Raw genomic sequence first — 14563 nt, 5'->3', positions numbered from 1 at the left:
GAAATGTCTTTACTAATGCGAATACTTTATACGGCACTCCCGAACGCGATGGGTACCTTTGGTTGTCCCGTCTTTAGAGTCTGTACTCTCTAAAAATTAATCGGTGCATCATTACTGTAAATCAGTGAATATTCATTGTTTTCAGTAATAAACCACTGAGTGATTTTTAGAGAGTAACCCTTCAGGGTACTTAAGCCCTTCCACCACGACAAGGTAGTACCCGAGGAAGGGATTATCAACAAGAAACTGTGCAATTACATACAGGTATGTGTATATATAGAAAATGAATATTGAATGAACATAAATTAAAGTTGCTATTTAATGCACGATTAAATGCTGATTTAATCACGACGTGAGAGAGATTCATCCAATCGAAAGATTAATTCACACTCTCGATCTTGGGACAAAATCAATTTTCGCGGAATAAGTAAAACTTATCAATAATGCCTCATAAACTAATAATCCGAGATGAGCCATTCTTATCTCGTTAGAAGCGCTGAAATCTTAGCTTTCCAACGAGACCATGATCATCTTGCTACGATTTTTCTGTGCGAAGTTATTGACGATTATATCGGCTCGCGATCTCGATCTCGGAAGAAAATCAATTTTATTTTCAGAAATATTAAACGATGTTTCATAAACTTATAATCCAAGATAAGCTATTCTTATCTTCTTAGAAGCACTGAAATCTTAGCTTTCCAACGAGACCAGGATCATCTTCCTACGATTTTTCTGTGCGAAGTTATTGACGATTATATCGACTCGTGATCTCTTAATCCTGAGATAGAAGCAGCAGAGACGGCGCGTATATGCGGCGTCTCGCGCGGCGGTGTTTACTACCGAACCCCTGTGCCTCGTATGTTTTGATGCCAATTTTTTGGGGACGTAGTACGCTCGCGTAATACTTGCGTAATACTCGCGCGGCCTTCTCAATGAATGGGTGCGCGCGCGCCCAATTTTTAAAACGCTATAACTCGGCGAAAAATCGACGTAGCGACACGAACCAAAAACCAATCTTCTTCGTTTCGCATCCCGCAGATGTCTACATTGAATATGTATGCCCTTATCATAAAACTTACACACGACAATGGAATAAATAGTAAAATTCTGAAATATAAATTATACGTATAACTGCTAAATATAAAAATTTGCTGACAAATTATATTAGACTGTATAGCAAGATTGCAATAAAATTGTAATATTGAATATAGAATAAAGGCTAATGTAACGCCAATGTTACGTATCAATAATTGTACGGTATTGCATTTACATTATTTTCCAATACTACGCCAATACTTTGTGTTATCCGGGCTTTATCAACACTTTATATTATAATTCAACTACAGATTTAATATTTTTATTTTCATTGCAAGAAAGTAATTGCAAAGTAACGATTCGTTACTTTTTGAATAACTGTAACGCGTTACTTTTCAGAATTAGTAACTTATAACTGTAACTAGTTACATTTTTAGCGAAAAAAACTGTAACTGTAACTAGATACTTTTGTAAAGTAACGTTCTCAACCCTGTAATTATCTATATTTACACATATAATTAACACGCGTCAGATTTTAAGTAGATAATGCATTGAAATCTAACAGGAAGGTGTAACACGAGAGAGACATCTACATCGTGTATTTAATTAAGTTTGTCAAGTGACAGTTCAATCATTCGCCACTACTCCGTTTCAAGTGCTATTTACAGATATAAGTTATAATGATTCGCGGAAGACAACAAAATTTCAGAAAATAACAAAATATGAGGAAGAGGCAAAAGTTGTCGTAGGATAATGTAATTGTTTTCCGGGCCACTAAAGTGGAATCGTACTCCAACTGGAATTGCGTCTCCATTCAAAATCATTAGATTCTTTCTAATCTTTCTAATCTTCCTTTGTTACACGTGATAAAGTTTTCGCATTAACCTTTGACATTCAACCGTGCTTAATTAAGTTATCCCACCGGAATCTCTGTTGATGAACGTGTTCCCCATTGAGCAGTATGCGACAAACTTTCAGTATAGTTTTCATCAATGTTATACAGTAGGGGGCTGTAACGATGAAAAGTTAGCGCGAATATATTTAAACGCTATACGCTGCTATCATATGTATATGCTTTGATCTCAGGATAATGTTCACGTTTACAGCAGGATTATGATAAAACAGAACTCTATTTCCTCGAGCATATTGTATAAGAGATTTATAATAAGAGATTCTATATGCTGATAATTTTTCCAGCAAACATGTTGATCGGACAGAACATGTCATGTGTAAAATGCACATATTTCTTATAAAGAAAAAAGAAAAAAAATGTTAATATTGTATTATAAACGTATATATATAATATATATATTATATATAACGATTTATTATGAAATCTTGACATAAATTTTGTGGGAAAGACTAAAGAATCGATTACTCAATTTTCTTTTTAACGATCCAATAAGAAACTGCACTTGATAATCCAGAGACTTTTGTAATTCCAGGAATGTCAATCTCCTTATATTATAATATATACATTATCTTCTTTTACTTTCGAAATTTTATCTGTAATATTGCTGATATACAAAGACTTTTATCACGACTTAAATCGCATTATATGTTCGCACTCTAAGATCTGCAAGCGCTCGAAAGAAGGATTACCATTTCTCTTTTCTCGAGATAATACTTTACTGGAGTGCACTCGCTCTCGACGTGTGGGCAACAGGACCTCCTCCATCTTCGAGGTTTCTTCGGCTCCCCCTTATTCTCCTTCTCTGTCCACTTATCACTCGCTTTGAGCGACGATGAAAAATCCGGTGACCATAAGATTGAATCATTGCAGTCGAGAAACGTGTAGCATTTTTGTCGGTTAAAACATATAAACATGAACGTTTCTCAAAATTTGCTTAATCTTAATAAGACGGTTTAATAAGTAGTATTCAAGTGCATATACTTATTTTAGAATTGTACAAGGTAATATTTTTAATATAATATTTTTAAAAGTATGTGAGAGATTAATGAAATTTATATGGAGCACAATGCGAAATATCAAGTTAAGAAATAAATTACGAATCAAAGTGAAAAATTTATGTCTATTTCTTGCGAGCATAAATATTTTATGTTGGAGTAACAAACAATAGCGAGCTATAAAATTTCTTGTTTTTATACCAGTCACACAACTTTCTAGTTTTTGCCAGCAAGCGTGTTTCAATGGTTTGTACGTCCAACATGGCAAAAGTGAAGTCGAAATTATAAACTACGGCGACAACGAAAATTGTCTGACTGTAATGTGCAACGTAGTAAAAAAGAAACGTTCCGTTGTGAGCATCTGTGTCGCGAAAAAATTGCGTACACTGTGAGTAAATCTGCTCCAAGGGGAGCAGATAGGAGAACGAGCGTCACCGGAACTTTTAATTAACTATGATATTTCTCACAAAGCTCTCTCGTTTTTTAATATGGCTCATTCTGCGGCAGACTTTCCTCATTCTCTTTACTTTCTAACGTTGCAACATTCCCTATGGATATAGCGGCGATTTAATCAAGCGGCCTTCATAGAATTTTAAGAGCTAATTACGATTCAGTTTTCTAAATTTATTTACCTATTTTGCAAGATAGGCAGTTTTAATTTGAAGAATTAACACAAATTAGACAATCTTTATTTATCCTATTACTTATCTACAATTCTATGTAAAATGTTCATTTACAATTCATATTTTATAAAGTTTTTATGCAGACGTGCTAATGCTTGATTACTTCATTTAAAAAAATAGATATCAAGTTCTTTTTTATTTTGATCAATTAACTGGAAAAGCAAACTAGTTAATAAAAAGTAAAAGATTTTTAAATGATACTTTAACCGATTAAAAGTTGTGACACTTGTAGTTAAATTAAAATCATTTGCATGTACTTTAATTACATGTGATCTCTGCTGAGCAGTTGAAAAGCATTTTCGTGTCAAATGTTGGAATACCTATCTAACACAAATCCATTTAAATTTATTAATACTAAAATTGAAAGATAAAAATAAAATAGCATAGAATGCATTGATTATCCTTAGAGTGTATTATTTAAAAGCACTGATTTTACTGCGAATAGGATAGTCGATCTATTGTAATATATTGTATGCTGCAATCTCGAAAATTTTGATATATTTTAGAAACAAATATATATATTTAAAAATTAAATAAACGTATGTTTAAAAAACAGTTGCTGCGGTCTTTAAATGTGCGTTGAATTCCTTTATTATTCGTAATCCTTGAATAATTTAATAGAGTTCTATTGTCGTTTCGCAATTCTCGACATAATCACAGCGACCTGGATCAACAATCGATATTTATTCGGACGTTTCATTGTTTAGATGGTGAGGACTGGGTCAGCCGTATATAAACACGCTCGTATAATTACAAACTTTGATTTCCTATGCTTGCATGCCATATATTAAACGCATCGTCTTCGTGCTCCTGCATAAATCGATATTTGGCAGTGACTTATAAGAATTTCATAAATACTATTAAAAGAAATATACATAAACAAATTAGTACATATTATAATATACAATAATACGTGATCGGCTATTAAAGAGTTTTTCTCAATAAATAAGTGAAAAATTGAAATTACAATGTGCGTAGAGAAACGTAAAACAATACAAGTAAAACCGAGAATTTGGGCTAAAAGTAAGATTAAGTGATATCAAGTGTGATGTATGTTAGGGTTTAGTCCTTTCAGGAGAATTTATACAACATTTGGCGATTTATACTCCCCCTATATCATTCTTTTGCCTCATCCTAAGAGCCTATATCAAAAATTCAATTTCAAGTTTATAAAAAAAATAGAGACGTATGAAAGACAAAAGTTTCTTAAATTATTATATACTAATAATAAAAATTCTTTAAGATAAAAACGTCATTATAATGTACTATAATACAGTCATGACTCGAATTTATTATTTAATAGAAAAAGAAATCTTCTAACATTATTTTAATTTTATTATGAATTATTTTATAAAAAAAGCAAGGAAAATATTTTTTAAGATTTTTTATCTATATTATGTTAAATTTATATGTATTTCTAATTTAATAATGTTACATCATTAATGATGTAACACTAAAATATAATAAGATTGTTATTGTTATAATAAAAATTACAGAGATAGTGTTTTTGATGTTGATTTGATTTTAATCTCTACATGGATTTTTTTTTATTCCAATCTCACCTTTAAACTTTGTTAACGTTAATCACTCAATGTTCACTTTTATTTTGTTTTTTCATCTCTCTGATTTTATTTTATTCTTCGTGACTGCTTAATACAATTTGCTGGGCTAACAGTTTCAGCAAATTTGCTTTTTGATCTCGAAAATACTATTAACCGGTAAAATCGAGGATAATACAGGTCATTTTACTTTACCACAGTCTAAACCTATTATTTTAATAATTAATATGTTTTTCATTATCCGTTTTCCACTTTTTTGTGATTGACGTTTATTACCGTAATTATGTAGTTGCTTATTATATGTTTAAGATAAACTTAAGATAACTTATATCAAAGACAAGCATTCAATTTTTCAACTCCAGTATCTTTTTATTTGCTTAAACGTATACTACCCCGTCGTGTTTTATTTTATTGAAATCACAGCCTACCAAATGTAATTAGCAAAGTGGCTTTCACCATAAATCGCCCGCGTTCGAGCCCTGAGAGATTATCGCCAGTGGGATCCGCAATATCGCTTCGCATAATTGCACACAAACTTTACTGCAAGACTAATTAAAATTTTATATTCAAAAGCACTTAAATGTGGTGAGACAAAGGAGCGCAGATATTCTATTCCATTCAATTTCTATTTAATTCCCCGGTTCTACTGTTTTTTTATTAGCTCTGCTTTTAGCAGATAATTAAAATCCGTCATGCGAGGTTTAATTAATCGTAGGGTCTATCACAGAAAAAGCGCAAATATCAAACTCGCTATTACATCTTACCGTATTATAAAGGCTACTCCCAAATGTATACAAATGTGACAATACGCTGATGTATTTCTCGTATGACGAATTCGAGTTATTACAAGTAGCACAATAGAACCAGGTCGCAATTCTGTTCCATCTTATAGTCACCACATTCGAAATTCAAGACAAATTTCCATAGTAATTGTACCAGAAATGGACATAGCGCCGCCAGTTCTATTACTTATGGCTTTACTTACGCGTCTGATGTGTGTCTATATCTCGCACAATACTCGCGAACTTCTCGCGGTTTCACGCTCTTACGCGTACATATTAATACGAAGCGGGATTTCTGCGTTGCAACTTGGCTGACTGATAGCATAGTTTATCCCCTATGAGGCAACACGTTACACGCTGTCGCCATTATTTGCCCAATTACCGCACGATTAAATTTAACATCCTTCTGTGTCTAAATTGCTTTTGTGCGAGCGACCTATTTCTCGGAAATAGCAGTTGTCTAATCCTTCTTATTGCAGCCGCTCTTTTTACATGACAAAATTTACATGAACGCATTGCTGTAAATGCAAAGACGTTAATGTAAGTGCAAGAATGCGCTCGGGAACCAAGCTTGTGCTTTTATGTAATTCTATACTACATGTAATTTAAGAAAAGAATATGTACCATTATTGCAACTATGGTTTTTAATTACATAATAATAACTATATTAAAAATATACTGGGGAACCAAAAGACAGAGTGCTGGTAAAGATATATGAATTTAGTTATTTATATGATTTCTAAAACTTTCTAAAATTGCGTGATTTAATATACTTTTCTCTATCATTTTTTAAATTAATATTCATTTAAATGTCCATCAGATATTTCAGCTCTAAAATGAACAAAGCATAAAGTAGATATATTAGCAAAAAAAATGACAACCCTTCATTATAATACGTGGAACAATTGTATCATTCGATCTTACTCAACTTAGTAGCAGGTGTTGCAAGTTGCATAATCGACGTGACCACAAATCTCGTGCGGTATGTGCTCACATCTGTACGTTTCATTCTAAGTTCGGCACCGCACGGTTATTCAGCCAACAAGCACTAAAGTTTACCACCCTATTCTCTATTAGCGTTATTCATCCAATTATTACGCAATTAAATGCAGCCCTAGTTATTTTCGCGAAAATACAATTGTTCATATACAATTTTCTGAACGAAAATTGGATAGATATTACGCAATTAAATGCAGCTCTAGTTATTTTCGCGAAAATACAATTGTTCATATACAATTTTCTGAACGAAAATTGGATAGAATAAGAGATGAGCTCTAAAACTGAATGAAGAACATGTGTGAGAAATGGACATATTTTTATTACTCAATATTGCTTAGGCATTATATGTATAGATATCTTACAAGATATAAGTATATGTCTCGAAATCTCTTATGAGGATATGCCACTGCCACGGACAATATTGGTTTTTATGTTTCAGGATTTTGTTACGGGTTTGAGTATACTATCTCGTGGCTCGATAGACGAAAAACTTCGTTGGACATTCTCTCTTTACGATATCAACGGCGACGGGTGTATCACGAGGGAGGAGATGACGGACATTGTGACTGCCGTATACGAGCTGATGGGAAAATTTGCTGATCCCAACTTGAACCATGAGGGTGTACGCGAGAAAGTGGATCGTATGTTTCAGGTAGAAAAATGAAAACATATCTTCGAAACGCGTATAAAAAGAATCTCACAATTTCCGACATTCGATATATCATAAATAAATATTAGGAACGAAAAACACAATTTTTCCACAACTATCTTGAATCAGAAACACCATCTAACAAACTTGTAGTTAATTTATAATTGATTAAAAAGATATAATTTTTTGAATTAAAAATATTTTTCCATTTTTCGAGTTTCGGGCAAGCGTAACATTTAAATTAACGAATCTCGTATCTCTTTCAAACGCGTAATAACTGTCGATAATCTGTTCACTTCAATGAAAGAAAACGAGCGTCTGCGAAGAGAGTATCTCCGCGAGACAGGAACGAGCCTTTCTTTTTAGAAGCTGTCACATTGTTAGCTGCGGATGACAATGCCCACAGTGCACTCGGTCTCTTCACCTATCTCCGCCGCTACAGGCGAAAAAAGGAGCAATCTGTTTTACAGAGACAATTTGCGCGGATGACGTGTCTTCCGTCTGCCCGATACAAGCTGTACAGTTCGTCAATCCTATGACAAATGGAGTTCAAAGAGTTAACGTTTTTAGGATACGATGCACAGGAATCGTGCTGACAATCGAACTGCGCAAAACGGGCACACGCGCCTTCGTAAAACAATTGTGTTATAAAATACACGATAAATGTCACCCAATATAAACGTTCAAACATATACAATACTTCCACTTTTCATCTATTCATCTATTGCAAAGAAATTGTATATTAAACAATTTGTCAGACGTTTTATTTTATTTTGTTCGAATCAGTTGTGATCGCACGCAGCCAACAAATGCTCTTTGACACAAACAGCATTCAATTCTATAATATTATCGAAAGTTGCTGATCAGTAGCTTGTTTCGTAGTGCATATCAGCTGGCGTGTCACGATCTAAGATCCTCATCTTCGATTCTGTACAACCAGGGTTGGACCCATTGATGTGCTTCCTACGCTCTCGTCGACGTTGAAAGGAAACGCAAATTCGACAGTAAAAGCGACGCGACCAGAAAGGGTAAACGCCTTGTTTAGCGCTGCTGCTTTTGAAGCGTGCACACCGATACGCGTATGCACACTCGTGGTCGCGTATGCGGCAGCCGCGACAGCACAGAGATAGGATTAGTACTATAACATGGAGCTCTAACTCGAAACCTCAGTATATACGCGCACCTTGCGTTTACATATGTACGCGGATAGTTTAAATTCTAATTGCCGGTGGTCTCAGTTCCTCAAAGGCCCCAAGGGTTTCTCAAGGAACCACGCTAGCTTCTCAATCTAACTTGCAGCTCCCGTGCTCTAACACACGTTATATAATAAACATGACACTCAGGGATTTTAATCACTTTCATGGCGAACTTCTAACAGCCAGATAGAAAAATTAATACCTTTCTTGAGAGTGAACTATTAGCAGTTTAAATACAGATATTAAAAGTTTTGTATTTATAATCGGTGTAAATGATATTACATACGGAGAACACGTAAAATTTTTACACCTTAATTTATTTTAACGTAAAGGAAGATCTGTTTGTATTTACACTTACATGTTACTTAACTGTGATATTTTCCGAAAATCAAAAGCTAAATCTCTGCGTCTTACGTTACGTATCTCTGTTAAATATCGACACATTAATTTGTCGTTGCTGAGCTACAAGAAACAATTCGATAGTAGCGATAGGAACTATTGGTTACCGTTCAGTATTCAATTAAATGTTATTTCTGGAGCTGCCGATATTCTGTATTTAGACTCTTTGATTCGCATGACGTTATTTATTAGTCAGTTTGCAATCACTTCTGCAATTCACCGTAGACCGAAACGTCCGTGAAACTGGAAACTACCTAAATTTCTGTGAGCAGATGTTACTTGCGGTTAAACTTTATTGTCATAATATCAATAACATCTGTTACATGAATGATCCTTTGCAACGCCACATTGCCACATCATACTGTGACGCACGCAGAGAATATTGACGGTGAAATTGTTATATTACATCCTTGCCTCTGATAATCGGTTATAATGTGCGAATATAAACGTGGATTTTGTTAATATTAATTAAATCAATTTCTCGATAAAAAGATTTGCCAATATAATTTGACCTATGCACCATTTTTCGAGTATATAGTTAGTTTGTAACAATGTTCGTTTCGTAGACGAAGAAACGGAATATCGTACGACTTAGATATACGTTGTAGACATTCTAGGTTTCCTTTTCCGGACATTAGCGTTTGGGTACGTAGATAAATCGATCCGGGACTTTGCTAAAAACTTGAAGAATGCGGCGCAAGACCAGACTTCTTCAACAGTCAAACGATTTTTCAAGCATCCTTCTATCTCACGGTAGCGATACGGATACTTTGAAGTTTGTTGCACCAAAGAGTAAAAGAAAGATTTTTTCGACAAAGAAATATAATGTAGCAAATAAAATCAAAATGCAGAAATAAGACGAGATGTAACAATAGAAGGAATTGCGTCGCGCACAGTACAAACAAGAAGATGAAATGTACGAAATGGGAAAAGTTTCATTTCACTATTATAATATATGTGCGACGTTAAAATAAAGTACTCAACCAATAGCGAATGCGATGATGAGATTTGTAAACGAAATTACCCAAGGGATGCACAATGCGTGCTACGCATTGAAAATAAATGAGAGAATGAAAAAATGAAGAAAGCACATGCCGTATATTTGAACGATGGTCGAAAAATTTCTAAGTCCGGAAGTCGAAAAATTTTTCAGAGTTCCGAGTGGTTCTGATTGGAGTTCTAGGCAGTTCTCGACGAGTTCTAACAAAAAGTCTTATGGCGCACCGCGCTTAAGTGACTCAATTCAGAGATACGCGTCATTTTTTACTAGTTTCTAAAATGTCATTTAAAGTGTGTAACTTTTTATATTTGCGGTTAAAAATTTTTTTAGTCAGCGAGAACTCTTCGAAATAAACGTAATAACGATATAAATCACTCAGAACTATTGTATCTCAAAATAAAATTTTCAAAGATTTTTATTATTTTTTTTAGTTAACCGAAAAAATTTTTTATGTATCAGGAAGTCTAGATAATCGCAAAATGAAGCTATTAGACCATTCAGAACTATTCGATCTCAAATTTCGATAAGAAGTTGGCACCCGACTTTTTAAATTTTAATTTCTGATCGTTAATCAGGAGAACTCTTTTTATAAATTATTGGGAACTCTGAAACTCTTCAAAAAGAAGCGGGAACTCCAGTCAGAACTACAAAATTTTTAAGTTGGGGTGCAAAGTTAACACACGCCAAATAATTAATAAAACTTCCTTCATAATAAGTAAAACATACGGTATGTCTGAGTTTTTGTTCTTTCAGCTCTACGAGATCCTTTTAAGATAACGATAAAGCATTATTAAGCTAACCCCAAGCCATGAATACAAGCCACGAATGAAAAATGGACCGGTGGACACTTTATAAACTTCTAACCGCGGCACAATGGCTTTGAACGCTTACGAAGATTTTCAATGTGCACGTAGAAAAGCGGTGAAAGAATAGCTCCGAAACCCTTCGTGGTTTTGTGTAAGATTCCATCAATATTCTTCTTAGATAACGTCTTTAAATGTAGCAAGCATAATTATTAACAATCGTTTAAGAGATCTGGATCAGCATATTTATGTATTTATTTCTTTGTTGAAAATATTTTGTGTTGTCTCCGTTAATAAATATAAAAAATTTTCGCAATAAAAATCCTTGCAAATTATTACACATAAATCTGTTCATCAATTCTTAGTTATACATACAATTGATTTTATATCTGTGCGTGTTCTACAAAGGATATTACATCTTACTCTTTGCATAACAAAATAGCAATCCATTCATAATTTTTTGTAAAAACGTTTGTTTCGATTAAACTGATATTAATTAATCATGAGGAAAGCAGAGGTAACGAGCGTCGCAGAAATACCTGCGTTATTCGTAGCACTAATTAAAAACGAGTTTTATTCGAGCACCGTTCGTTCCAGATAACGATTAAATCCGTCCCATTGTTTCTGGAAACTGCGCAGCCAGCTTTCCAGCACTTCTCGTCACAGAAAAATGGGCTACCTTGCCAATTTTTTGGTTTTATGATTGAATCGTACCCATGTTACGTCATTCGCAACTAAGAGTTCAGGACACAAAAGATAAAAGAAAATATAAAATATAAAAATTTACGATCTTAATTATCATTAAATATATTTAACTGTAAAATCTAAAAATAATTATAATCTCTCATCGAGTTTCACCGAAAATCATTAAAAAAAACTTTTTTTTAAATATCATTCAATGAATTTGCAACCGCTTATACTATATGACATGAGAGACAACGGTATTGTCTTTTAAAGTAAAGGATTAAATTGAATGATAAGATCCTATTGTATTATCGGTTCTCCTAATACATGTACAATCCTATGTTCTCCAAATTTCCGTCGATTATTGCTGATTATAATATGATTACAAAGCCACGATAATGCACGATTTAGCCTGCAGTAAGTCGTGATACCAATTAATCCTGTGCAACACGACAACAGGCTCCACCCATGCATACAAGCTTTCTGTTTCGCAGTGCGAGAGCAATAATAATTTTGCCAATCGTACCTGCCAATAGCCGATTTACCATCGTGCAATCTAAATGATCGTACATGCACGCAACACGACTTGAAATGCCAGCTTCGACTTTCGGTGGTATTTGTTCCGTAAATTAACTCGATCTGATAGATTGCCACGAATTGCAGATAATTAACGCCCGATAATGCCTGCACTTCTAGTTGAATATATTTGAATAAATACAAAGACCGCGCTGTTAATCAAACTATATTTATTCGTAAAACTATCAACGATTCATTGCGTTGGAAGGAATAAACAGCAACAATTTTCTTTCATAAATTTTGAACTTTTAATAATTATTTCGACGGAAAAAGGGGGATCAAATTAATTTTGAATAACATTAAAATAATAAACTACCTAAGCACGTCTTAAGAAAACAACGATGTTGAAAAATGTAGTAGAAACGTACGACGCAGTAGAAACAGACTTCTAGCGCAACCGTGGTCGATCAGTTCTACTTTAAGTGACGCATACATTTACATCGGCATACCATCGTAGAAACGCGGAAGTGTGAGAGGACGTCTACATGCTTTTTCGTCGTCGTATATCGTCTTAGGATATACGTCAGCGGTGGTCTTCCAATCTAGGTCAACATGGTGCTTTTTTTCTGAGTTTAAGCTTCATAGTAATTCCGTTCATTCATAGTTCAGTCAATCATGTTAGAGTTACGAGATATGAGGTTCCGGATATCCGTAACCAACTGTGATGCAAAACAAAGAGAGAGAGAGAGAGAGAGGGAGTCACAAAGCGGATTTTCGTACCTTTCTATAGAAAGCCTACATAATACTGTTATAACATTTTACATAATACTAACTTTTTGACACAATGTTTCATCACAGTTACGTTACAGAGTTCATTAGATACTAAGCAGATTTGTAGCTGATAATACAATGACAGTACAATGTAGATTATAATATTTTCTGTTTTAGGAATACATTATAATTCTTTACATTGAAAACATTAATGATGAATTATTTAATTAAGTTACTTTATGTGAACAACAAAAGGTGTTTTCATTATATTGTGACAAATCATCCAATGTTTCGTTAATTTAGATACATAAGCCTATTTCTAACATCTAGTTGATAGAGTCATTTAATTTAATTAATTAATTTGGTTTCAGAAAATGGACGGCAATCGAGACGGCGTAGTGACACTATCTGAGTTTTTGGAGGCTTGTCGAGCAGATCCGGATATCTCAACCAATATGGCTGCTCTAGACACTGCTTTCTGACACTCACCGCGCACGCGATACATACCATGGACTTGAAGGGATCACTCGATTAGGAAATAAATCGCTCAATATTGTACCTTAACTCCTTTGGACCAGAGAGGAAAGGAATTCCTCAAAATGTGTCCCGTCGTCCTGGAGCGACTGATATGCGATTTTTCAGAATTGATTGTTTCGAGAAACGACCTTGCGTCACTTTGCGCGTATTAGCTCAACAAAATCTACTCAGCGGAATTTCTAGATATGCAAGAAAAGAGTATTGCGAAAAAGAGTATAAGAGGAGTACAAGTAAATGGTGTGTTTCACCACGAGATTTGCGACTTAGATGTACCAAACAATGACAAAAGTGGTTGTTTTGTGATAGAAACAAAAACTAAGCGAATATTTGATTGAATCGATGTGCTGCCTCCCTCCTCCCTGAGATAGGATGTTTATAGGATTAGATATCAGAATCAGCAAGTGAGAAAATATATGCAACAGCTGATTGGAAGCAAGTAACGAGCGCACTAGGACGATAAAATAATTTTGGTATTTTGCTTGAAACTTGCTTAGAAAATGATGATATCCGTTACGAAAAGAATGTATGTAATGCTCCCCCCCACCCCACCCAATAGTTGTCAAGTGTCAGCAAGTGGATTTCATAAAGCTTTAGCATTAGTGAGTAAGTGGTTAGCATGTAAACGAGAACTAGAAGTGAATCTTTGTATCGAATGGACAATGCATTATCGTAAATTGTAAGTGAAAGATTAAGAATGTATTTTTAAAATCTATACACGACGTTACTCGCACTATTTTTATTTTTTCTTCTTTTAATTTTTAATTACAAACATTTTCCAATTACAATTTTTTAATTGATGTTAATTAGTCTTTAAATAAATTTTTTATAGACAAATGTCTATGTAAAAATATTAAGTGATGTAGTACTAAATATCAATATGGTTTAACTTTACGTAAATATTAAAAAATATTCTTATATAAAAAAAATTGTTAGCGTCAATTTTCTATTACTTATATGTTCGTTGAATGCATCTTATTGTCAGATAAAGGACGCAATGATTAAAAGTGGTTGAAGGTTGTGTTTTACGGTTGAGTTATCATGC

At 33.9% G+C, this 14563-nt stretch overlaps 1 protein-coding gene across 1 annotated transcript in view; it reads left to right on the top strand.

Moving 5' to 3' along the window:
• LOC105568006 (Kv channel-interacting protein 4) overlaps positions 1-14318 on the top strand; it is a 33768-nt gene extending 19450 nt beyond the window's left edge. The window contains exons 5-6 of the mRNA XM_012023343.1: positions 7406-7618; positions 13356-14318. Of these exons, the coding sequence (XP_011878733.1) occupies positions 7406-7618; positions 13356-13466 (324 nt within the window). The 3' untranslated portion in view covers positions 13467-14318. The remainder of the gene's footprint in view (positions 1-7405; positions 7619-13355) is intronic.
• Positions 14319-14563: the final 245 nt, after the last annotated feature.

Source organism: Vollenhovia emeryi, unplaced genomic scaffold, assembly GCF_000949405.1.
Source record: "Vollenhovia emeryi isolate VEMERY1.0 unplaced genomic scaffold, V.emery_V1.0 DF939132.1, whole genome shotgun sequence".
Classification (NCBI taxonomy): Eukaryota; Metazoa; Arthropoda; class Insecta; order Hymenoptera; family Formicidae; genus Vollenhovia; species Vollenhovia emeryi.
Note: the sequence above shows the minus strand (reverse complement) of the source record. Positions and strands in the feature narration are given on the sequence as shown.